Source organism: Mus musculus, chromosome 9 (assembly GCF_000001635.26).
Source record: "Mus musculus strain C57BL/6J chromosome 9, GRCm38.p6 C57BL/6J".
NCBI lineage: Eukaryota > Metazoa > Chordata > Mammalia > Rodentia > Muridae > Mus > Mus musculus.
Window position 1 is genome coordinate 95,671,462 of NC_000075.6, and position 27,013 is coordinate 95,698,474.

The 27,013-nt window shown below is 44.5% G+C and overlaps 1 protein-coding gene and 1 pseudogene across 1 annotated transcript in view; one reads left to right on the forward strand and one right to left on the reverse strand.

Annotated features, from left to right (window-relative positions):
- Nucleotides 1–24,090, forward strand: part of Pcolce2 (procollagen C-endopeptidase enhancer 2) — a 57,924-nt gene extending 33,834 nt beyond the window's left edge. Inside the window, exons 4-9 of the mRNA NM_029620.2 lie at nucleotides 6,884–7,008; nucleotides 10,072–10,208; nucleotides 15,225–15,379; nucleotides 21,400–21,483; nucleotides 23,163–23,330; nucleotides 23,505–24,090. Of these exons, the coding sequence (NP_083896.1) occupies nucleotides 6,884–7,008; nucleotides 10,072–10,208; nucleotides 15,225–15,379; nucleotides 21,400–21,483; nucleotides 23,163–23,330; nucleotides 23,505–23,635 (800 nt within the window). The 3' untranslated portion in view covers nucleotides 23,636–24,090. The remainder of the gene's footprint in view (nucleotides 1–6,883; nucleotides 7,009–10,071; nucleotides 10,209–15,224; nucleotides 15,380–21,399; nucleotides 21,484–23,162; nucleotides 23,331–23,504) is intronic.
- On the reverse strand, nucleotides 3,400–4,604 carry Itpa-ps2 (inosine triphosphatase (nucleoside triphosphate pyrophosphatase) pseudogene 2; annotated as a pseudogene).
- Nucleotides 24,091–27,013: the final 2,923 nt, after the last annotated feature.

Sequence of the window (27,013 nt, forward strand, 5' to 3'; positions counted from 1 at the left end):
ATTTCTCCGTAGACCATCAGGAGACATGTGGAACTATAAGGACGAGACAGACAGGCAGACAGGTTTCAGAAGGGGCGACTGGAGGTGTGGCCTGGAGACAGAATGCTTGTTTAACATTTTCAAAGTCCTGGGTTCAATTTCCAGTATTGAGGGAGAGGGAGCGGTCTCAGGATTTAAAAGGCGCGCATGTAGAATAAATCAAAACAAGAAACAGAAAATATGAAAAGAGAACAAGGTGATTTTTTTTAAACTAGAAAATACAGAACTTGATATCTTATAATTTACCCAACAAATAGACTGTGTGCTACAGAAAACAGTTCCTCATGGATAGGAGTTACCAGTCTGAAACACCAGCACAGAAAAGACCGAAGAAAAGGGGGACCGAAATCTAGTGAGATAGAATCAAGTTGTGTAAGGTATGCTGTGAGTTTTATCTCTAAAACAGTGATAATGGTACAGAAACAAATATGTAAGAGAAATAGCTTAGCTGCACCTAGATTTGACATAGTGTGTGAATTGATATAGCCAAGAAGATAGCAAATATTAAATAGGATACATTAAAAAAAGAATATAAAAATAAACAAAACTTAGTCCATTACAATTGAAAGTCAGGCAAATAAAGAACAAGAGCTAAGGGTTGAACTTGGCTTCCTGTTGGAGAATCTGCAGAGGGCACTGTCACGGCATCCTTCCGGTGCTGGTGGCGTCCTTCCGGTGCTGGAATGAGCATGCCCACATACCCGACAGCCAGGCTTCCAACATGAAGCAAAGGTAGAACATTCACAAGTGCTATGAATATCTCAGGGACATTTTTATATCTGTGCTTCGAGAAATGCTGATGCTCAGGGCGATGATGGTAGAGGCTGGCCTGAAGGCAGTGAGGAATGCCTGCCTACTGGAAGGGGTTAGCATGGAAGAGCGTTAGGCTTGTCTTTTGATTTCTTTTCAGGGTGTTCATGACTAAAACATTACGGAAGACAGAATGTCTTATATTTGACAACAAAGGGTGGCTGAATGCAAACTCAGAGCCCCGCCCCCTGACACACCACACATGAAAATGTCCAGAATGACTCATAGGTTATGAGTTAAGTACATTGAGCATCCATTTAAATCAGAAGGTCTGTGACTAACAGACAAAATATTTAAAACTATGCACTCAAAGAAAGCTAGGTGGAAGAACCCATATAAAAAGGGGGGGGGGGTCAAATTGAGAAAAAAAATAGCAACAGCACACTAAACCCAAGACATCCATGAATACACTAGATATGAGGAACTACACACCCAAATTGAAGAAAGTTATCATTGAGATAGATTAAAAGCAAGGCTTGGCCACGTTTGTCTACCAAAAACAGCCTGAAATAAAAGCCAAATACAGGGGCTGGAGAGATGGTTCAGTAGTTAAAGAGCAGTGGCTGCTCTTGTAGAGGACCCCAGGTTCAGTTCCCAGCCCACATGTAACAGCTAGCAGCTACATCTTCAGTTCTAGGGGATATCGCGCCCTCTTCTGACCGTCTTGGGTACTGCATGCTCATAGTGCACAGAAACCCATGCTGGCGAAACACCCATAGGTATAAAATAGAAGTACATAAATCTTAAAACCAAATAGGCTGAGAGTGAAAAGATGAAAAGATGAAAAGATGAAAAGATGGAAAAGACATGTGCCATGTGAACGTCATTAACATTAAAGCATGCTTATTAAACTAACCAGGGCTGATATGAACAGGTGACCCACACCACTAGAGGAAATATTCGCAAAATGTCTGCTAGTTAGTTCATACCCAGAATACATAAAAATCACATCCAACAATAGAAGAATTTCAATAAATATGAACTTTGTGAAGCACTTGTTCAGACACAAGTTTAGGGGATGCTGTGAATGCCGATAAGTATCATTAATCATCAGAGAAATGCAAATTAAGGCAGACATGCAAATTAAGACAGGGAGGGGCTGAGAGATGGCTCAGCAGTTAAGAACACTGGCTGGTTTTCCAGAGGACCGGGAGCTGTTAAGTCTTGTCTCAAGCTGAGTTCCTCTGGCCTCTGTGAGCACAGCACACACATGGTACACAGATCATACATTCAGGCAAACACTGAATGTACACATAAACATATTTTATGCACATAGAATGAAAATAAAATCTCAAAAAATTTGTTTTTAAAGATCACTGTGAGAAGCCACTACTTTCCAATTACATGAACTAAAAATCTATAACATTGTGTGATACCAAGAATGGGAAGGAGCCAATGACTTCTGTACTTCTGGAGAAGTATAAAATGACAACAGACTCTTTGGTGTCTGGAGAAGTTGTGTTGGAATGAATTGTTTAATGAAGTTATCTGGCCCAGCCATGCATTCTTGGATATTGTAAGAAAATGAAAAAATAACCACATCTGTTGGAGAAAGTATTTAATCTCAATCTGGGGTTTCTACCCTGTCTTTGGTCATTCAGTTCCCAGATAAAAGACACACAGCTTTTATATTGTAATAAGCCTTAATCTGCACCAGGGCTGGGCACGCATCTACCTTCTATGCTATTATGTCTATTTCCCTGCCAATAGCCCCACAATATGATTTGCCATGTTCTGTCTGGGCTGCTCTTAACTCCAATCACCCAGCCCTCCTGGCCATGATTTTATGATTCTTGTCTCACGGCATCTTCTCTCTCCACCACCTTCTCCCTCCCCTGTGGTTCTTCTCATACATCAAGCCCAGGAACCCCAAGCTCCACCTAGTTCAGTTCTGCCCAGCTATAAGCTGTAGGCACCTTTATTCACTAATCTGGGATAACTTGGGGGCGGGGTGGGGGGGCAAGGTCCCGTAGTGTCTCTTGGGTCTATGTGCACACCCTCTAAATTCCTAAAGGCCACCAGGCCTTGGGGGCCAGTATTAAGCATTACAATATAAGCCAAAGACTTAAAAAAAAAAAAACTTCAACACGCATCAACAAAGAAGACATACACAAAAACAATCATGGCAGCCTCGCTATCAATAACTTACACTGAAAGCAACCTACCTGGGCCAGTTAATTTTCTGTCAGCTTGACACAAGCTAAGGTCATCTGCAATGAGGGTATCTCAATGGAGAAAGTGCCTCCATCTCTAGGCAAGTCTGTGGAGAAGTTTTTAATTAAGGATTGACGTGGGAGGACCAAGCCCACTATGGACGGCACCACTCCTGGGCCAGTGGTCCTAGGCTGCATAAGAACAGGCTGAGTAAACCACAGGGAGAAAGCCAGTCAGCAGTATTCCACCATAACCTCTTCTTCAGTTCCAGCCTTAAGTTCCTGCCCTGACTTCCCTTCATGAGTGACTGTGTCAGAACATATAAGCAAAATAAAATCCTGAAGTACCCACCTCCACCCCCAAGTCCCAAATTGCTTTTGGTCATGATGTTTTTGCTTTTTTTTTTTTTTTTTTTTTCAAAGCAGACACACCATTTATTTTGGAAACAAATGCCCTCCAGAATTTACATTTTCTACATTCTGTATGCAAAAGTTGTGTTTCTTTGCCAGACCCTTAACCAGATACGAAATGTAAACACTCCAATTTTTCTCAGGATCCCAGAGTCAGCAGCTGCAAGAACAACTCTTTTTTGTTGTTGCTTTGGTGTTTTGTTTTGTTTTTGAGACAGGGTCTCACTATGTAACTCTGGCTGTCCAGGAATTCACTATGCAAACCAGGCTAGTCTCCAACTCACAAAGATCTGTCTGCCTCTACCTCCCAAATTCTGGGACTAAAAGTGTGTATGCCTGGCCAAAGGCAACTCTTGAATCCTGAAGGGCAGGAGTTTAATATCAACTGGCCCAGCGTTCCCTGATGCAGAGCCAACTTCTCTTCCAAGAACTGGCTGCTGAAGCTGCCTGGATCCCCTGGCAAAGGGAAACCCAGAGAATCCTTGCCAGGAGTGCCTGCCTCCTGGGACATTCTACACTACCCCCTCTCTCCCTCCACACACCCACAGCCCTAGTGGTCACCAGTCCCAGCAGCCACACTAAAGTACTCCTGCAGCTTGAGCAGGGCTCGGAACCGACGAGAAATGGTGTTCTCAGCCTTTGGTATCTCTGTATATATTTGTTCATATCCATCAGGCGGAAAGCAGGGATCCCAGCCAAAGTCCCGGCAGCCTCGTGGTATCATAATCTGTCCCGAGGTCTGGCCTCTGAACAGGAGCACTGGCTGGCTTGGGTCCCCAGTGCTGAGAGCATAGTGCAGAGTGCATAGGCTGATTCGTCTGCAAAGCTAGTCAGGAGCTAGTGGAGACCTTTAGGCTTCAGCTTCTGCAGGAACCATCTTAGGTAGGGTCCAGGGAGTCCCCCAAGTGCATTAAAGCCTGGACACGTATTCTCCACCAGTACAGAGCCCTGCACCTAGCAAGCTGCCTCCAGTCACTTCTGTATGGAAATTTCACCTGGCTCTCCCTGGTACTCAGGAAGGTCAATGTTCCTGTGCCACCAAAGGGCGTGGAAACTTATCTCCTAGAATCTGAATGAGCTCCTCCAGCTTCTTTGCACTTCTCCTCACAAACACGTATCTTCTTCCCCACCAAAGGTGTGGCCACTGCAAGCCTGATTACAGTCTAGAATGCCCAAAAACCCTTTGCCCGGTCATTTATTATAACAATACATTTCAATCTACAACACAACCCAAAAGGAGCATCAGTAGAAGAATGGGCACACAAATGGCTGTGTGTGCAGACAGTGGAACACTACCCAACAGTGTAAAATACAACCACCAAAGACAGCAGCGGAAGACAGGGGGTGCCCCCTACAGGACTCAAGTTATACGAAGCTCCAGGATAAAACTACGGTGACAAGTTTTCAGAAAAGTGATATGATGGGTGTTTTGTGAGAGATGGATTCCATATCACCTCAGGAGTGTGGCTCACATGGGTGCATTTATTTGTCAATCTTGTAAAGTTAAGATTGATGAGTGTACCTTCCCAGACCTGTGACATTAAAATAATAAAACAATGAAGCAGGTGGAGGGGATTGAGTAACCACAGGGAGAAAACAGAAAACCAATGACAGCGGCTGACAATGGATGATGGGTGCGGCTGACAATGGATGATGGGTGCGGCTGACAATGGATGATGGGTGTGGCTGACAATGGATGATGGGTGTGGCTGACAATGGATGATGGGTGTGGCTGACAATGGACGATGGGTGTGGCTGACAATGGACGATGGGTGCGGCTGACAATGGATGATGGGTGTGGCTGACAATGGACGATGGGTGCGGCTGACAATGGATGATGGGTGTGGCTGACAATGGACGATGGGTGCGGCTGACAATGGATGATGGGTGTGGCTGACAATGGACGATGGGTGCGGCTGACAATGGATGATGGGTGTGGCTGGCAATGGATGCTGGGTACACAGGGGCCTCTCTATTCTATTCACTATATGTATGCTTTAAGTTTTCACTCATAGTTTAGAAATTATTCCAAACTCAAATTTTATAGTATGTTTTCTTAAATCTACGTATTTAAGACTTCTCCATGTTGAAAAAAACATTTTGTTCCTTTAGTCTCAGCTCAGTTATTTGTGAGTTCGTTCTAAGTGAAATTAGATTTCTAACTTTATATCAAAATAGATTTCTAAAACTCTTTCCTCGTATACAAAGTGCATATCAGTACTTGCATCCAGTATCTAAATTAAAATGTGTTACATGTTAACGGTGTTGGCTTTTAGGTGGTGGGACTGGGGTAAATTTTCCTTCTATGTTTTCCTGTATTGCTGGAAGTTAATAAACAGGCTTTTGTGTGGGTATGAGTGTGAGTGCGCATGGTCATGTGTGTGCACATGTGTGTGGAAGGCAGATGTCATCCTTACCCCTGGATTTGAGATAGGCTCTCAGTCTGGCACCCGGAGCTTGCCTGCTGTGCTAGACTGGCTGGCTGGTGCACCCTAAGAATCTGTGTGTCTCCACTCCCCAGAGCTGAGATTACACACACACACACACACACACACACACACACACACACACACTACCATGCCTGGCACTTATTACCTGGGAAAGTTCTGGGAAACAAACTCAGGTCCTCATTGGCTAATGCCTCAGATTTATAAATATGCATTGTTTTGATGAATAGAGTAATCCCTAAAAATTATTACATATGTTACTAGACTATACATAATAGATAAATAGGTGATAGATAAATAGAAGTATTACTAGATATTAGTAATAAAAACTGTCTATAAGAGCTAATTTAGGCTGGGCATGGTGGCACACACCTTTAATCCCAGCACTAGGGAGGCAGAGGCAGGTGGATCTCTGAGTTCAAGGCCAGCCTGGTCTACAAAGTGAGTTCCAGGACAGCCTGGGCTATACAGAGAAACCCTGTCTTGAAGAAAAAAAAGAGCTAATTTAAATTTTGTCCTTGGGGAATTTAATAAATAACCAATGAGCCAATGCCTTGAGAATTCTAAGTGGATTCATTGCACAAGCTACAATTCTGAATGGGTAGGAATTTTTTTGTCCAAAAGGAGGAAAACAATGGTCAGGAAAAAAGCTGTGGCTCTTGGTCTGTTCCCTCCTTGTCTTGTGTGATGTGTCAGGCACTAAAAGTAGTCAGTGAGCTGGGTTTGGTGATAGCAATGTAATCACAGCGCTAGAGGTGGAGGCAGGAAGAGCAAAGCCAGACTCAACTGCACACTGCATTTGTGCCTAGCTTGTGCTACATAAGACCATCTCAGAAGCAAATTAGACATACAGAGCAGATTGTGTGGTCATTTTTTTCCAAAGAGAAAACAGGAGAGCCTCTACCATTGCCTGGATATTCTATGATGCCCCTAATGCTCTCATTCCTGATCTCCAGGCGATTGTGCTACTGTGATCTATGTTAGGATATAAACTTGTGTGGTTTTCATATTTAATAACTTCAGGAGACCGGTATTGTGGAGGACGCCTTGAAAAACCTTCCGGTACCTTTAAAACTCCCAACTGGCCAGACCGAGATTACCCCGTGGGAGTTACTTGTGTGTGGCACATCATAGCTCCGAAGAACCAGGTGAGGCCCCAAAAAATGTGATGAAAGTGAGTATGTGTGAATTTCCCTGAGTGTGAGCCTCTGCCTCTTATGTGAATTGCCCAAGGTATGAGCCTCCACCTCTGGTATAAATTGACCACAGTGTGAGCCTCTGCCTCTGCCTCTGCCTCTCTCTCTGCCTCTCTGCCTCTCTCTCTGCTTCTCTCTCTGCCTCTCTGCCTCTCTGCCTCTCTGCCTCTCTGCCTCTCTGCCTCTCTGCCTCTGCTGTGAATTGCTCAAGGTGTAAGCCTTTGCCTCGTGGGCTCTAGAGTTAAAGAAACAAGAGAGGAAAGCCCAGCTGGACAGGTGTACTTACAAAGACCTGAGCTAAATTTTCCCTTGGCACTGTTTGACTTGCAAAATCATGGATTCGATTTTCTATTATGTAATTATAACTTTCAAAACAGTTTTGAAAATACAAATTGTAAGCAAATTCCACAGAGGACCGTGTAGGCCTGTGGCAGGTGTAAAGACCACGAGGCTGCACGGATCAGCACCTAGTTGTGTGGGGATGGAGGCCCCCAAACACAGGCACATCCCAGCATCCCCTCTTCTCAGTCAGCCCACCTTGTTTGAGGCATGCCTTACTCCAGCAAAGCCAGCAAGCAGCTACAGAGCCTTCAAGGAACCCCAGTCTCGGGTGACAGACTGGGGTTATTTGAAACAAAATGAGTGCACGTTCCTTATCTGTTACTCTGAAACAGTGGTTCTCAGCCGTTCTAATGCTGTATCCTTTACCACATTTCCTCAGATGATTTCATTGCTACTCCGTAACTGTAGTCTTGTTACTGTTATGAGTTGTAATGTAAATATCTGATACTCAACATTCTAAGGGGTTGTGACCCACAGGTTGAGAACCAATGCTCTAAAACAGTCAGCTGAGATCTAGTTTTCATATATATATGTGTGTGTGTGTGTGTGTGTGTGTGTGTGTGTGTGTGTGTGTATTTTCTGTGTATAAGTATTTTGTCTGTGTCTATGACTGTGTACCATGTGTGTACCTGGTGCCTGTGGAGGCCAGAAAAGGACACCTGATTCCTGGGAACTGGAGTTCCAGATGATCATGAGCTGCCATGTGGGTGCTGCGGAGTGCACCCCGATTCTCTGGAAGAGCAATCAATGCTCTTACCCACTGAGCCATCTCTACAGCTCCACGGCACTTGCCACACATTTGTTTTTAACATCAATTATGATCCAGGCAAATATAGCATGCAAGGCACCAAGGTGAACACACATGCACATACAAATGCATACATCCACCCTGTGATCATATCTCAAAACTCAGTCCTAGAAAGGTAGCCATTTATTTAATAGCGGAATGCTACGTGTTTATAGTGATATTTAAAAGTACATTTTTGAAATACTTCAAACCATTACATAATTCCTGAAAGGGTGCTGATCGTCTCTCTGTGACATTGATAATACGGCTGACCATAATAATGTCAGTATAATTAGCTTCCAAATTATAGTCCTGCGTCTTCCCTCGTGGCTCTTCCTCTCCATCATTTGGAGTCTGAGCTTCGTTTTTCTGGTTTGTTTTCTTTCACTCCATGGAATGTTTCACCAGCATTGGAGTATTTAGAACCCACTGGTAGTCCTGTCCAAAGAAGAAAAACAGCAGGAAAATGAAATCCTGAGGAATTCTGTGCAAGCAGATGGAATGCTCTCAAAAGCACCGCCTCTGGTCTTGTCACAGCGGCCCCTTTCTCCTCTCGCTTTTTAATCTCCGCTCCAAAAGCTTTTATGTAACGAATTTTTAGGGCAAGAAAGTTCAGCCAGTTTTCAAATGGAAAATATTTTATTAGTTGCTGGTGGAAAGTCAGTGTCTCCCCAAAGGAGATGTTTTTACCATAGTTTAAAGTGATTTTTAGTGTGAGTGAGGCAGTTCTTTACCATCTCAGATGCAACTTTTTAAAGGTAGGCAAACATCCACGTGTGTGGCACTGATGATCCAGCGGCTGCTGGGTCCGACAGCAATCCCATTGCTCCTGCCAGCATTGGTCAGGTAAATGCATAAGTGTCTTCTTGGGCTCTCAGGAATGAATGCCCTTTATTTAATGGGGATTGATTTCCATCATCTTCCCTGAATTAACAGACAGGGTTCCTGGCTACCTATTGCCCAGCAAGATTGGGTAGCAGCTGAACGCCACCATTGTTGATGACCCAGGGAAATGCCCTTAGATTCACACACTGGAAATTGTCTCAAAGGTACTGCTTGTAAGAGGAATGATTCCTTACGAAATTAAAATGGATAATTCACGTGAATTATTTAGGATACTCTTATTAGTTCTAGAGCAAAAAGTTAAATAAATAAGAAAGAAAGAAAAGAAAACCTTTAATATTCACATTTCATGCATCAGTGTTTCTCTGCAAACTCTTCAAAAATTAACCACATACCACACCCCCACATGCCTGTGTCAGGAGTGTGCACACGTGCATTCACACTTCAGCAACTCGAATCAGTTCAATATGAATGTTTATCTCCTCTCAAAAGGAGAAATCTACCTATCTCATGAACACACACACGCGCGCGCGCGCACACACACACACACACACACACACACACACACCATACCCAGTTGTAATGTGATACGGGGGAACATCTTTGATAAAATTTTTGATCTCTGTTCATTTCTTCCCAGAGGAGAGTGGACTAGTATTCAGGTCCATTTATCGCCAGAACACACACCCAGCTATTCGTGTGTTCAGAATCCTCCCCCACTTTTTTTTTCCTCCCCAGCTTTATTGAGATATAGTTGGCAAATAAAAATTGTACACGCCTGTAGTATACAGCTGTGCTTGGATCATGCATACATTATGAAATATTACAATTGAACTAATTAGCACACCCTTCACGTAGCAGAGTTTTGCATCTGTACACATAGACACGTGTGAATCTGAGCTCTTAGCAATTTTCAAAAGTATGTTACTATGATTTACAGTTGCTGTGGGACGTAATAGATCGCCAACGCCCATCACGAGGGGGGGGTGTCCACTGGAGGTTGTTCAGGTCACTGACACTTCCACGCTGTGCTTTTCCCAAAGCTTATAGAGTTAAAGTTTGAGAAGTTCGATGTTGAGCGCGATAACTACTGCAGATACGACTACGTGGCTGTGTTTAACGGTGGGGAAGTCAATGACGCCAAAAGAATTGGGAAGTACTGTGGGGACAGTCCACCTGTGTAAGTAGCACCTCTTTGTATCCCTGTGTCACTAATGTTTCTATGACCCTAAACCTATGTCTATACCCCATGTTAAGGTTTCTATGGCCATGACCAAAAGGCAAGTTAGGGACGACAGAGTTTATTCAACTTACACGTCCAGATCATATTCCCTCACTGGAGATAGTCAGGACAGGAACTCAAGCAGAGTGGGAAACTGGAGGCAGGAGCTGATGCAGAAGCCTTGGAGGTGTGCTGCTTACTGGCTTGCTTGCCCTGGGTTGCTCAGCCTGGTTTCTTATAGAATGAATCCAGGACCACCAGTCCAGGGATGGCACTACCCACAATGCGCTGGGCCCTCCCCCTTGACCGCTAATTGAGAAAATGCCTTACAGCTGGATCTCATGAAGACATTTCCTCAACTGAGGCTCCTTCCTCTCTGATGATTCTAGCTTGTGTCAAATTGACACACAAAACCAGCCAGCACAACCTAAGTCCTGCTAAATTCCCTAATTACCTTTACTTTCTGGAAAATGTTACATTGTTTGCTGAGAAACATTGGATTCCACCACAGTGGAGCCCCCTCCACCCAAACACCGAGTCCAGCAGCCACATAGACAGAGGCAACGCTGGTGCCCCAGGGGCACCGGTTCTGCTGTGTCACAGACCTGCTAAGGGGACCTCAAGCATTGGGAAGAATAGGAAAAAGCCCGGGGCTGAAAATTCCAGACAAAGAAACCTGAAAGCTTAGTACAAACCCAGATGTTTTCTTTGATGGACTTTTACTTGAGACTTTGCAAATAGAGAAAATATATTCTTTTTATCCAAAATGGAGAGAGGAAGACGAAAAAGCCACAGAAATCACTCAAGATATTTGACCAGTAGTGTTTTTGTTTTTGTTCTTGTTTTTTTTTTTTTTGTTTTTGTTTTGTTTTTTCTTTGAAGGAGGGAAATAAGCCCAGCTGTATCAGGGCTCTGGACAGGGTCTTAAGTGGGAGGACTCGGAGCAAGAAAGAAATAAAGCAATAAGGAAAGGAAAGAGTTAAACGCTGGGGTCAGGAGGGCAGCAGGGGCTGATGACCCAAGCCAGTGAGTTTATAGCATCACAGTTCCTTATAACCCCTCATATGGGGAAGCAGAGAAAGTCAGCAAAGAGCACCACACAGCAGAATCACAGAGAGCTCAGACAGCTCAAGTTCCCCTTTAGCAAGGTGCATTACAGGACAGCAAACAATACATTCAGGGGTGGGGTGGGGGTGGGGTGGGGGTGGGGTGGGGGTGGGGAACTTCTAGGGCCAGTTCCCAGGGTATCTCTACCCCATGCTCGTCCCTCACCCCAGTCTGTAGCTGCCCTTGCTTGGCGTGACCCTCACTAGGTGAGGGGCAAAATGCCCACATCCCATCATCAGGGCCAATGGGCAGTCACCAATCCAGGCGAGCCCCCAACCTACTTCAATGTGGTTTTCTCCAAAGTTCTGAGTTCCGATTAGCACAAGGGAGGGCTGTTTCAACAGTACACACAGATCCTCCTAGGGAAAATAAGCAACATTCAACAGCTTATTTTATTATTTTAATTTAAGTTACATTTACTTATTTATCTATTCATTTGTTTGTATGTGTGTGTGTGTGTGTGTGTGTGTATGTGTGGACACACATGCCATTAGCATCTCTATGGGTGTGACAGGACAACTTGCAAGAGTGGACAGGTCCTTTCCTTCTACCAAATGGGATCTGGGACTCCAACTCTGATCATCCGTCTTAGTAGTAAGTCCCCTTACCTGCTGTGCACCATCTTGCTGACCATAGAAAAGTTCATATTTTAAAACATAAATCTTTAAAACTTGTGTGCTAGGCTTTCATGTAGAAAAGTATAAAACCCGACTAGAAGATATTTTCAAACACTTATCTACGTGGAGCTGCTCATGGCTCCTCTTTGGACAATAGTGAAACTGGATTTTATTAGATCTGTCGGCTGTATTCTAAGCTGTAGATGGGCAGGCAAGACTGTGGGTGGTGGAGATAATACTGAGTCCTAGCGGAAAGGACCGAGAAAGGGGACTCACCTGCCCGTGAGTATGAAGGAGCTGAGAATTAAGACTAAGATTTTAACAGAAAGAAAGGGAGATGGAGCCACAAAGAAAGGCCAGGAGTTTACCACACATGTCTGTGGATAGTGTACTCCACTGAGACCCTTATCCACACTTGTCTGTGGATACTGCACTTATTCATACGCATAATGAACTTGTATGTCCATAATCACATAAGGATCAGCAACAGATAGATTGAGAACGTAAAGAGAAATTTAAAAAGAGAATTTTTAGCCGGGCAGTGATGGTGCCTGCCTTTAATCCCAGCACTTGGGAGGCAGAGGGAGGAGGATTTCTGAGTTCGAGGCCAGCCTGGTCTACAGAATGAGTTCCAGGACAGCCAGGGCTATACAGAGAAACCCTGTCTTGGAGAGAGAGAGAGAGAGGGAGAGAGAGAGAGAGAGAGAGAGAGAGAGAGAGAGAGAGAGACTAAAAGGAACTCAGGAAAAGATAACTCAATTTTAAAAATGGGTTAAGAAAACCCCACAAAACATGACAAGGAATTTTCATAAGAGGAAATCTATACAGTGAGTAACCTTTTAAAAACAGTGTGATTTGGTAGACCCACGTAGGAGATCAGGTCGGGACTATGCAATAAGGTTGAACCGGCCTCACAGACGATGGCCTAGCACGTAGATTCATTCTGTCTTCACATGCCAGTCAAAGGCTCTTTACCCAGGAGCACCGCAGCACACACAGGTATACTCTCAGCAATATTGCTTGTGATGGGGAAGATAAACATCCCAGTGTTCATGAACAGGGTTAAGTGTGTTCTAGTTCACATGATAATGTCAATAAAGCAGCAAAGACGCTTAGAAAATACCAGCCCCTGATCCGGGAAGTGTTTGGAGAGAATGGCTGGTGAAGGGAGGGAGGGTAGGGAGAGGGGGAGCACATTCCTAAGATACACATTGTTGAAGGTACATCGACGTTGTATGCTACCTCTGAGGCCTAGACCTTGTGCTGGAACCTGGAGAGAAACTAGGCTGAAGAGCATGTTGGGCTCTGCATCCTGTGGAGTTAGGAGCCCCCCACATGCACTGAGGCTTGGGGCGATGTGCCCAGTGGCTCTAGATCCCACATCTAGACAGGATAAACAGGGAAGCGGTTACTGTGTGGTCCTGGGAAAGCCAAGGAGGCAGAGAAAAAAAATCTTTGTCATGAAACTATCCTTCCTTGAGTAAATTTCTCTCGCAGCTGCAGAGGGGCTTTAGTTGTTAAAGTGCTTGTCTGTCCTGTAAGTGTGAGGAGTTGAGTTTGGATCTCCTGAAAGGACGAAGAGAAAGCCCAGTCACAGTGGCTTGTGCTTGCAATCCAGTAGGAGAGAGATGAGGGACAGAGAGACCGGCGGATCCTTGGAAGCTCTCTGGCGGACACACAGTAATACAAAGAAATTTCACTGCACTATGTTGTAGAGGAGGCTGCTGGAGATGAGGAAGACGATTGTAGATGAATAAAGTTAGCAGATAAAATGAGCAGACAAGGTGGCTGGCTAGCAGTAGCAAGCAAAGAGCAGACTGCAGACTTAAAGCCAGAGGCGGCTATTGCTGTTGGCTCACTGCCTCCCAAGCCAGCTTCTCCATCAATTTCTGGATCAGATTTCGTCCCCATTCCTCGTTATCCATAGCATCTCCACTTGCAGATGTGGCACTTGGCCCTCAGTGCACTGAGATTCTGTTGTATTTCCACAAAGCGCCACAATAAACATCTACTTTTGTTACTAAGTTACTCTTCCTTGGGGAAAAAAAATCAAATTTCTGATATAATGTCACCCTGTTAGTTCATAGAAAAGTCAGGGTGTAGACACCAGAACAAGTGCCTGTGTAGAAGGCGTGAATGGCTTTCCACTTCTGCCTATGGGAAGTGCTTGTTGCAATGTTATCCTTTAAACAAGATTAGTGTGTTTTGTGTAATTGTAGATGAGAATTGCGTATAGGGGAATTTTTTAATCCTCATTTAACACAAGTGAAAACATGTCTGTTAAAAGCTTGAATCTCTGGCGTATCATTTACATGGGATGGGTACAGGTCACAAGCCCCCTGCTTCTGAGGGTCCCCCACTTGCTTCCACAGTTCTCCCAGCTGGTCTGTTCCAGCCTGGCTCTGCCTGCTCACTGCAGGTGTACAGAAGTGAGCCGCTCTTTATGGGCTGTGGAGAGGCCCAAGTGCTCTGACTAACGAGTTGCACCAGAAGGGAGTTTCCTCAGATCACTAATCTAACCAAATAACTCACTTAATCTTTTTCTACATAGGACTTAGTTGTTGAATAAAATTAGCCAAACAGCATTCTTGCCATTGTTTAAGAAATCCGGTACCTCCGATTCATCCCCTAAGAGTCTGAGGGCTTTTGAGGCTTAATCAGCATGACTCTAACCCTGAATGTAATTCCGACTAAAGTTGGAATCTTAATGGTGTTATGACTGCCGATCAGTAGTCACCTGCTCTCTTTTTATCATTACTTCCCTGGTGGGGATTATAAGTAAAATGCTGCCATTGCAAGCAGACATTAGCCTTCCCACTAAAAAGGAAATGTGGTCTCCTGAGCCCCCTACGTCATCAGATCTGCCCCTCAGATTCCCCGTCACCAGCAGCTGGTGTCAATCACAGACTTAGTTCAGAGTCACAAGTCAGGCAAAGCCTCCAGGGCTTGTGGGAAATAGCTACAGCATCAGCATTCACACTAGTCCCCATATCTTCCACGGTCTCTAGAGTCCCTAGGCCTCAGGTTCAAATCCTGGTTTCCACATGCTGATTGCAGGACCTCAGGAAGATCACTGAATTCTGGGTTCATAAAAAGAGGCTAATAATAGGGTCCTTGTGACGGTGTTAGGACCTTCATTTTTTTTTCCCCAAGTGTTTTTGAATTTTTGTTTTTCAACAAGTTGTTAATCTAGAAGATTGGACGTTTTTAGAGAGGTGCCACTTAAACTTTGCCTGTGTTCCTCTCCTAGGCCGATCGTGTCTGAGAGAAATGAACTTCTTATTCAGTTCTTATCAGACTTAAGTTTAACAGCGGATGGTTTTATTGGTCACTACAAATTCAGGCCGAAAAAGTTTCCCACAACCACCACCACGCCCGTCACCACCACACTCCCCGTAACTACAGGTAAGTTCTCGTGTTTGGAAGTTGGCACAAACACCTTGGAATTCTAGAATTCTTTTGAGGTAGACAAAATAAGAAGATACTGGAAGCAGAAGTAAGCAGGTGAGAACTTGTGTGAGGTGGTAGTGAGATTTCGAGGATAAGTGAAAAGCAGGTAAGGATGCTTGCCAGCCAGTGGTCTGTATTAGCCACAGAAGAAAACAATGGCCGCTTAAGAATTACCATTGAAAACCCGATGTTCCTTCACTGGTACATAGCAAAAGCGTTCGCTTGTTTGTTTGTTTTTAATTTAATGTAATAATTGGCACATGTTTGTGGTGCACAGTGTTTGATTCATGTATACAATGTGCAGTAGTGAAACCAGAGTAGTTAGTGTTTCTGTCTCTTTAAATTTTGCCATTTGTTTGCACCAGGAGGCTTTGAGCTCACCTCTTCTAGTTCTTAGAATACAGCATCCAGGGCTGGGGAGGTTCAGCAGGAAAGGGGGCTTGCTATGCACAGGTGGCAGCAACCTGAGCTTGATCCCCGCAGTCCACAGAAAGGTAGGAGAAGAGGGCTGATTCTGCAGAGCCTGTACTCTGACCTCTGCACACACACCGCTCCATAATAAAAAATAAAATAAAATAAACGTACTACTTTATATGTAATACAGTAAGCAAGCAGTCACGGCACAGTGCTGTTGGATTCTAGAGTGTTCCTCCTGTATAACTGTGATTTGAAGACTGGTATCCTGGTCGCCTTTTTCCCCATCTCCCTTTTATCTTCTGTTTGTTTGTTTGCTTGTTTGTTTCGAATTAGGGTTTCTCTGTATAGCCCTGGCTGTCCTGGAACTCACTCTGTAGACCAGGCTGACCTCGAACTCAGAAATCTGCCTGCCTCTGCCTCCCAAGTACTGGGATTAAAGGCGTGCGCCACCACTGCCCAGCCCCCTATCTTCTTATAGTGTTCATTTTATTACATAAAATTATATTTTAGGTTAATGTTCTAGGGCCTTGATACCTGCCAATTTTTAACAACTGCCAGGTTTAAGATTTTGCTTTGTTTTTGTATCTCAGAAAATGTCATATAATACATATGTGTGTGTGTGTGTGTGTGTGTGTGTGTGTGTGTGTGTACATATATATTTCAATGGAGTAAATCAAGAAAAAGCATTCACTAATTGCAGAAGCTGGAGATAGTTGTGGGCCATGGTCTAAGAGTTGGTGAAGGCGCTGGGGCCTGGTATTGATCTCTATGTCCCACCTGCTCCATCCTCTGGCGATTCAGGACTCAGACTAGAAACCCTAAGTCAGGGAGAGGATAAAGTGGCAGCTCATGGCATAAGCTTGCTTGCCTACTATTTTCTCATCTCCCCCAACCCCCTGCAGCAGGCTTGCCCTGAACAAAGATATGCCCCACGAGTTCTGGTTCTCATCCATGCCCCCTTGTGGCCTGTCTGTGCACTGCCTTGTGTCCTACTGTCCAGTGTCCCCAGCCCAGCACAGTGGACCAAACGTTCTTACAGTGAACTATTGGACAGATCCATGGTGCTAGTGGCTTTCTGGCTTTAGCTCCAATTTGGACTTTCTCTAAAACTACAAATGTGGATTGCAACTACCTCCCAAATGTTTCATGACACCCAAACAGAACCATGTCACGCTCAGCTCTCCTCTGTGACACTCTAGTGCCTCAAGCCTGCTTTCTACTTGTTTACCCAAGCACATCCCTGACATCAATAGACCTTCTCATAGTCATCTTTGCCTCCCTTTATCCTACCTCACCACTTGCATCTCCCACGCCAGCATAGGCTGCATCATTCTTCCATTAATCTCTAGGTGTGTGATCCAACATGGCAGCCCTGGGGAGTGCTTGGGATATAGCTAGGCATGCAGGAACTAACGTGACTGCCGATTACCGTACCTGAACGTCCAGAAGACCACATTGTACACAGCACATAAAACCTTCAACAAGTATCCCCTTCAGCCTCCATAGCTTCGTCTTCAAGCTTCGCCTGTCTCCGTGTGACCCGAATGCTTTGACTTTTTAGAACTGAGCTTCACAGGGAGAAGCTGTCGAGGGTTTTCAGTAAAGATCCAAAATGAGATTTGTTGACTTGCAACCTGGACCCCATGAGATGAATGGATTAGAAGGATCAAGGCAATGAGCATGCTCTGTGGTTGTTTGGCTGGACTATGCCTTGACATAAATACATAGTCCAGAGATGAGTGGAGGACAGTGACAGACCCTGGTGGTTAACTGGACAGTATCTCCCAGCTCCCTGGCTTGCACAACGTGGGGGGAAGAAGTTACTGCTCGCTGAAGCAGTAGGAGCCATGTGTAAAGCTTGAGTGAGGTGTCTATAAGACAAGTCATGCAGGCAGACGGCTGGACTTCTAGGCCAGAGAGGGAAGTTTATGCAGAGTTAAAGGTCATGGACATGCAATGGGGCTTCCAGGGCTGGAGAGATGGCTCAGCAGTTTAGACACTTGCTCTTCCAGAGGACCTGCCTTGATTCCCGGAAGCCATGGGACGCTCCAGTGATAGAGTGAGATAGCCATTGGATTAAATAAATGATCCTGAAAGAAGGGAGGTTCTTCTGGTGTGGTGGTTTGAATAGGAATGGCCCCTTTAGACTCATGGGTTTGAATGTGTCGCCCACAGGGAGTGGCACTATTAGGAGGTGTATAGCCTTGTTGGAGGAAATGTGTCACTGTAGGAACAAGCTTTGAGGTCTCCTATGCTCAAGCCCCACCCAGTGTGGAACACAGTCCCCTTCTGCTGCCTGTGGATCAAGGTGTAGAGCTCTCATTTCCTTCTCCAGCACCATGTCTGCCTGGATGCTGCCATGCTTCTCATGATGATAATGGACTAAATCCCTGAAACTGTAATTGAGCCCCAATGAAATGTTTTCTTTTATAAGAGTTGCCTTGGTCATGGTGTCTCTTCACGGCAATGGACACCCTAAATAAGACATCTGGATATCGGGATATCTAAATTTGCCATTTAAGAGAAGGCAACACATGGTCCCACATGAGGACATCTGAGCCTGGGTTTGAGTGGCAGATGCAACAGAGGATTGTCCCTAGTGAGTATGAAACTGGGTCATCCATGAAGATGGTGGACCCTTGGAGTTGTTGCAAGAATACATAAGAGAAAGACTGAGCCAAGGGCTGTTTGTTAGTGCAGAAACTGAGACAAAGACCACAAAATGAGCTAGGTGGAATGGTGTGGTCTCTGACTTAAAAACCAGAGGGCAGAGATATATTGGAAGGCAGGAAGCATCAATTCAGGGCACCCACACACTCCCAGATAAACATCCCAAGGCTGAAAAGCTAGTTTCCCACAATCTGTTTGGAAACTACTTCACTGTCTATTGCCATGACAAAACATTGACTAAAAATTCAACTTGAAGTAGAAAGGTTTATTTCATCTTACATTTCCAGTAGCAGTCCATCCCTTAGGGAAGTCATGGGCTTGCAATGGGGGAGGAGCTCAAGATAGGAAGCTGGGGACAGCAGCTGAGGCAGAGACCATGGAAGAGCGCTGCTCACTGGCTTCATACCCACAGTGCCCTGGGCCCTCCTACATGAGTTAATAATCAAGAAAAATGGAGAAATGGCTCAGGGGCTCAGAGATGGTTAGCATACTGGCTGCTCTTCCAGAGGACCTAGGTTAGATTCTCAGCATAAACATGGCGGCTTACAACTGTTTGGAACTCCAGTTCTAGGGGATCCAATCCCCTCTTCCAGCCTCTCTGGGCACCAGGCATACATGTGGTACACAGACATATATGTAGGCAAAACATTCATACACTTAAAACAAGATGCCTCCACAGACGCCTCCAGTCAGTCCGATGAAAGCATTTTATCAATTAAGAGTCTCTTTTCCTGGCTGTCTCTTGCTTGTGGCACAGCTTGACAGCTGACAAAGGACTACCCAGTACCATAAAGATATAGCTTCATCCTTCTACAATGCTTCTGAAGTCTTCAAAAAAAAATGTTTAAGACAAAGAGGGGAAGAAAAAGCACAAGAAACACAGAGAGACACAGAGAGACACACACTTTCATAAATCTCATTAAAAAAAACAAACCAAATCTGTAAGGTTTAAAAACAACCCCCTGACAACGTTAGGAGACAAAGACCCTGCAAGCCGCCATTGAGTTCCTTTTATGTCAGCCATCTACTGCTGGCTTGTGACCCACCCTTAGGAATGGTTTGTTTCCCCAGTGAGACTCCTTTAGAGAAAACTAATTTCTGTGTTTTAGGGCAGGAGGCTTTACAGCTCCAGTAAAAAACTGAACAGCTGCCCCATGCAGTCGTCTAAAATCTGAGCAGAGGTGTTTCAGGCCGTGTTGGCTGGTGGGAGGGCTGTGTGACAGTCTGTGTTCAGAACCCCAAGGCTACAGTTCACAGTGCAGCACAGGCAAGCACTGCCGAACACACCTCAGATCTAGATATCTTATGTGTTTGAAACTGAATTAATTTTCTAGCCATTGTGCATCCAGGAAACCCTTCAGCACTGCCAAGCCTTTTGTGGCAGCTCACATTCAGTTACAGGGCCCCACCTGAGCTGCAAGGGACTCTTAGCTAGGGTTTGTGTTGCTGTGATAAAATATCATCACCAAAATGCTACTTGGGGAGGAAAGAATTTATTTCTTCATATGTAGTCCATCCCCCAGGGAAGTCAGGGCTGGAGCTGGTGCGAAGACCATGGAGGGGTGCCGCTTACAGGCTTGCTCCTCTAAGCTTGCTCAGCCTGCTTTCTTAAACAGCCCAGGATTGTGAGCCCAGAGATGACACCATCCACAGTGCATGGTCATCCACCAAGAAGATGTCCTACAAACTTGCCTGCATGTCAGTCTTACGGAGGCATTTTCTCAGTGAAGATCGCCTCTTCCAAGATAGGGTTCAGTTTGTGTCCTGTTGTCAAAGGCCAACCAGCACAGACAGCTAAAGCTGTGAATTAGATGCCATTGGTGCCTCCCTAGTCGGGGCCGCTTGAACGCTTCCTATGCTCATCATATGTTACCTACAGAACAAAGTTACCGCCAATTGAGAATAACTGTGGGTCTAATTATACTTTTAACTGTGTCTCTGAGTGGATGGGACTGATAACTGTTTACTTCTTGAGATCCTAAGGAGAGCCAATGCCGGGTTCAAAATAAACAGCTTAGTGACGCCTCGAATCAAACCTAACACTTTACACGTGAGCAGCACTCCTAAGTCCCTGTGCTATTGACAACTAGAGAGCTGTGTATTTTAAGCACACCAAGAAAGCTCCTCTTTCCCTCACGAGAACACCAACTGATTCCTCTTGTGAAGAATTAGCCTGCGCTCTGTCACTTCAGATTTGTTGGGCAGCTTTTCTGTGTTTTTTCCCCCCTAAGCTGGGCACTCAGGTCAATTCTGTTATAATGTAAAGCATACATGCATACATATACATACATACATACATATACACACATACACACACACACACACATACACACACACACACACACACACATACACACACACACACACACACATACACACACACACACACACACACACACACACACACACACATATAAAGCAGTGGTTCTCAATCTTTTCCTCGGGTCATGTAGGACCATCAGAAACATCAGATATGTACATTACAATTCCCAACAGTAGCAAAATTACAGTCATGAAGTAGCAACAAGAATAATTTTATGGTTGGCGTTCATCCCAACGTGAGGAGCTGTATCAAAGGGTCACGGCACTGGGAAGGTCGAGACCCACTGCTCTAAAAGAAGCGAATGAGACTATATTTGGATTATCTTTGATCTCAGGTTTAACAGTCTGTAGAGAGGCCTGGGTTCCGTGAGGAAGAACAGTAGTTGGTAGCATGGAGAATGTCTCTTGCATGGTTCATAATTATTTCACTGCAATGGTAAGCTTGGTGGCTCGGGGAAATAAATGCTGATCTCAACTGGCTAGATTCTGACGTAAACACCAATTATATTTAAATTCATTTTCCTCAATCTCATGACTCCCTTCTCTGAATTTCTTCGTCGAATTAGGTCTAAAGCCCACTGTGGCCCTGTGTCAGCAGAAGTGTAGACGGATGGGGACTCTGGAGAGCAATTACTGTTCAAGCAACTTCGGTAAGAAACAGAAACCAGGCTTCTCTCTCTAATGAGAAACATGAGACGGTGTGCTTAATTTCACAGGCACTCCCATGACTTAGCAACACAGTTCATTTACCCACGGAAGCATAGTCCTGTCCACTAGAGCGTGTCCACCTGGGCTCTTTGAACTGTTTGGCTTCACAGTGAGAAAAATCAACTTTACAAACAGTTCTCACCCCTGGTGTCGTCCCCCCAACCCTGCCTGCCCCAGGTATCAGTTTAAAAGCTGACTCTTGATCCATGACACTGCTATTCGGTGTATTCTGATGGACTTTGTGAAAAAGCCTATATAGTCTTTTTTTTCACACACCAGAGAATTAATTACATGCTCGCATCTGGGATCCAGCTTAAGTACGTTCAATAGTTAGGCTCACATTCAAAAACTGGCCTCTCCCAAAAGGAGTAAGTATCTTCTCCGTACTGTCTTTTCTTTTTTTTTTTTTTTTTTTTTTTTTTTTCCATTTTTTATTAGGTATTTAACTCCGTACTGTCTTTTCAAAGTCCTAAGATAAAACGTGAAAAATCTGACACCCACCAGAAGCCCTTGTAAACTGGAACCTGAGGAGGGAGGAGCTAAGTGCTTGGGGTTTCTAAGGGATTTTTTTTCCAACTAAAAACTTGCACCATCGTGAAAACCACTTGAAAACAAAAGGTGCCAAATTTAATCTTATCAGGAAAAGAAAGTTGCTGCAGCCCAACAGGTTATCAAAAATAAGTCCCATTTCACCTCCGCCCTCACCTCCTCTCCCACTCTCGCCTCCAAGTTCTGGCTTGCTCGGTGCCTCAATGTGGTAACTGCCTGCAACCCCGGGTCTGTCTTATAGGAAAGGGATGGATTTTGTGCAGTTTTCATGCTGAGTTCAAATGACTGCATAAAAAACGGAAGCAAGTATTTGCAGCCACGCCTGGGTTAGTCTTCTGTGGAAGGATCTGCCTGCCTGCCCGTGCTTGGGAGCCCCCTGGTTTCTCTCCACTACAGCCTGACACTTTTCAGTGGACCCACATTACCAGGCATCAAAGAAAGGTGTTCTGGGAATTCCGATTTTAGGAGCTTGGTATATTACATAAGCGCTGGGGGCTCACACTGTCCTGAGGGGGTTAGGTTACCCGTGTCTAAAACCAGCTTTAGCTTATCATCTGTGGCTCACTTAATGGCACAGTGACCAAATATCACCAAGGGACGGACGGCGAGTTCTGAGCCGTGGAAGGAAACATTCCCGGGAGTAAGGTTTTGGTTGTATCGAGAGCGCCAGGTGCAAGCACACAGCTCTCACTGTGTTTTAAGTTCTAGCTCAGTTCTCTAACTTTCATTTTCTAAGTGAGATTAAACTGGGTTGCTAAGTGCTCGAGAGCAAGACTTATAACTCTATCCCTTAAGTGGTAAGGTATCCACGGGTTAGAGAGAATATTTTAAAAGGGTCTCCATCTCAGCCGCAGACTGCAGTTGGGAAAGCAGCCAGATTTCTCTTCTGGGAAGTTACACCCAAACACAAACATAGCACTTTTTTGTTTTGTTTTTGTTTTAACCTTCATTTTAGTGATTTAAAATTTGAGGTCCCTTATACGCGTGGATTTTCATTTCTGAAAGGTAAAAGAATTGAGATCGTTTTTCAGCTCTGCCTGGATTTGCCTTCACTGTGGGCTTCTCTCTACAGTGTTAGCCGGCACAGTTATCACGACCGTCACTCGAGGTGGGAGCTTGCACGCCACAGTCTCGATCATCAGCATCTACAGGGAAGGCAACCTGGCCATTCAGCAGGCTGGCAAGAACATGAGTGTCAAGCTCACTGTGGTGTGCAGGCAGTGCCCCCTTCTCAGACGAGGTAAGGACAGAGCTGTAGCCTTTCTTCTGGGAAAGCTCAGAAGCAGAGTGGCTGTTGAGGGGAAGTGAAGTAAGGGCTAAAACACGATCCACTTCTGATAAAGAAGGAAGCCATTAATAACCATGAACACGAAGGGAAGAAAAAACCAGTTATCTTTCCTTTCTCTTTCTTTAGGTCTCAATTACATTATTATGGGACAAGTGGGTGAAGATGGGCGTGGCAAAATCATGCCAAACAGCTTTGTCAAAATGTTCAAGAATAAGAATCAGAAGCCCATGAACGCACTGAAGAACAAGCAGTGTTAGCCTGAGCTCTGTCACATAACCTGAACTTACTCATCACCGCTGAACGATCTGTCCACGTTAGGAAAAAAAAAAAAAAAAAACCACGCTATTTAATGCTGAGCGTTCTGAGAGATGGAGCTGAGTAACTCCTCACGCGATGGATGTGTGAGCCACGCCCCCAGTTCACTGGTGGAAGGTCTGCGCCTGCGCTGTGATCTCCAACATCTGCGAACTCACCCACCCAGTGCCTGATGGGGAAGAGCAGCGAGCTCCGACATCTGGAAGCTTGAACATACATCTCTGTAGGAGGATATTCTAGAGTCGAGTTGTATGAAGATATACAAAGGATTTTATAAAGTGCAATATTTATAATGATATTTGGTTACCTTCAAGCATTTGCTCTGAGGTGTCACATTCTTTTTTTCTCTTTCATTTTTTTAAAAGTCAATGCTTAATAAAATATTTTAAATGATTATAAGGCAGCCAGATAACCTTGTTCTCCCAGAAAATACAACTGTGGAGCCAGTCCCGTGAAACGGTGCTCGAGGTGGTATTTGTACATAAAGTTGTCGCTGTATCAGCTTCAAGTTGTCACTAAGAGTTCCAGGGTTAAGACTGATGCAGTGACGTCAGTGGACTGTAGTCTCTGTCTGCAAGAACAGAAAGGTGTCCCTCTGGCATCCAGTCCAGACTCCTTCATTTTGTCTCTGAACTGCAAGCTCAGGTATATACAAGGGAATTCCCCAGAGTACACTTCTCAGCAAAGGCAGTGCAATCTTCTAAGAGTCCTAATTTCAAACCCAAGGTCACAATGTCGCTAGAGAAGGCTCTCGAAGCCCCAGGAGGAAGGCACCTTCCCACTTGAAGCATTTAGTACTAAGGACTGATGCTTAGGCTTGCATTCGCTAGACTAAGCAATAAAGTAATCTAAAAATTCAGCAGTGAGCTCCAAGTACTCTTCGCTGTTTGTACCCATTGTACTGAATCAGACTGTATCAGTTGAGATGGACTGCTCGAGCGGCAGCTAGACCTGCAATGGGTATGACAGTGTCTGCCTCCTAGGAGATTGCTGGCCAGGGGCTGTGAAAGGTGCCTTGTCTCCATCGAAAGATGGTACGAGGAACCCTAGATAGACAACGGCACGAGTCACAAGGTCTCTTATGAGAGGCATGAAGTTGTAGAACTAAGGGGAACGCTTATTTTGGTTGGAAATGGCAATTCCCAGTTCTTGAGCTGACAAACACTTACGTGACAGCAAGATATTAAGGTAAGTTGAACAGCTGTCCTGCCAGCTGGTCAGGTGTACGAGCAATTAACAGGAGTCAGTTGGAAGGGACAGAAAAGGTTCAAACTCCTCCTGGGATGCCCATCAGTCCTCGGACCTCACCAGCTAAAGGAACGGATGGGTTAGAGCATCCTGCACCAGCTGGGCGGTGGCTTCTCTGGGCAGTGACACCCTGTAGACAGTCAGACCTGTTAATGGAATCCTGTCAAGAATGCACTGTAGGGACGTCGGAATGAGCACAGGCTGTTGTCTCTCAGTGGAAACATCTTACTGATGAATTATTATGGACAGCTTGTTTGTGTAGCTTCATGGTCACAGTGTCTCCTGTGTTACCAGTGGGGTCTGGAGTCACCCTGCAGGAAAAACCAAGAACAGTAATCCAAGCTATCCGTTCCATTGACAGCTCTGGCACAAGACAACGGCTAAGGGGACTGTGGTTAATAATTCATGACACTGGCTCATCTTTCAACTCAGTTGTTTAAAACAGGTAGTCCAGCCAGGTGGTAAGACTACTCTCCCGGTCCTACAAGGCTCTAACGTTGGTTATAAAATTGCTTTATTTAGACAGAATTCCAGTTCCTTGGTTATAAACAGAGGGAGTTGCAGTAGGCACCTGTATCCACTGACCAAGCCTATATGTAGGATAATTTTAAAAAACTTTCCCACTTAATGTACCATGAAGCAATTTTTAAAGAACTACATCATATGAATACCTTTCTCCAGCAATAGTGAATAATTAAAGATCAGTGCCAAAAAGGAAAACCAAAACAATAAAATCTTTTTCTAGAAATTAAGAAATATGCTGTTAAATAATTAACTTTAAAAATCATAACATAAAAGTATTAAAACTAGACACTTTAAATTTTATAATTTCATAAATGATACAAACTAAGAAAAAAACCAATAAACTTTTAAAAGGAGAGAGAGAGCTTTGATCCCAGCATGCAGGAGATGAAGACAGGCAGATCTCTGCCAGTTGCAAACAACCCTGAAAGGTCGGGAGGATTGCATGGAGGACTGCCATTAAATTAGCTGCCCCCCAAACTTTAGGACCTGAGTTTGGCTCCCCAGCACCCAGAAAACAACTATGTGCAGCAGCACTATAATCCCAGTACCGAAAATGCAGTACTTCTAACTAGGGAGACTGGGGAAACTGAGTCATGCAGGCCATGGAGCTGGCTGGAAGTCCACTGAATTAGCAAGCTCCAGGTTCAGTTAAAGACTCAAAAAAAAAAAAAAATGCAGTGGAGAATAAGTGAGGAAGACACTCATCGTGGATTTCTGGCCTCTACACACATATACACATATGTATGAATACATGTAAATGCATACATAACACACATGCAGGGGGAGAAATACATTTAGAACAGAAATTGAGTCAAAAAGAAATTACAAATAACAGATGAAGTTAACAAAGCTAAAAGTTGCTTCTTTGAAGTGACTAATATAATTCAGAAAACTCTGCAAGATTAAACATTAAGAAGTAGTCAAAAAAACCAAAATAACAAAAAAAAGAGTAGGGGGCTGGAGAGATGGCTCAGGGTTTAAAAGCACTGACTGCTCTTCCAGATGAACCCCAGTTCAATTCCCATTCGTGGTGACTCACAAGCATTTGTAACTCCAGTTCCAAGGGATCTGACACCCTCTTCTGGTCTCTCTGGGCATTGCATGCATATGATGCACAGATGTAGTTAAAACACATGTAAAATAAAGATAAATAAACTATTTTTAAAGATATTCACATAATACCAATTTTATGAATAAAAGAGGGACTGTTCTCAGGTTCTACAGATGACTAAGTAGTAATAAGGTCCTGGGCACCATGGTGCTCATCTGGAATGTCGGCTGCTGTGAGGGCTGAGGCAAGAAACATTACTACAGCTGGCCAAGAAATGGAGGGCACATAGTAAGACCTACACACTCACTTCTTCCATTCATGTTCTCCCTCCCTCTGTCCCTTCCAACCTCCCTCTCACCCTCTCTCATCCTTTCCATTTCTGCCTCCTTCCCCCTCTCCCTCTCTGCCTCCCTCCCTTCCTCCCCCAACAGAATAATAACATGACATTATGATCTCCTTATGCCTACAGGTTGAAAATGTATATGAAATGAAATCC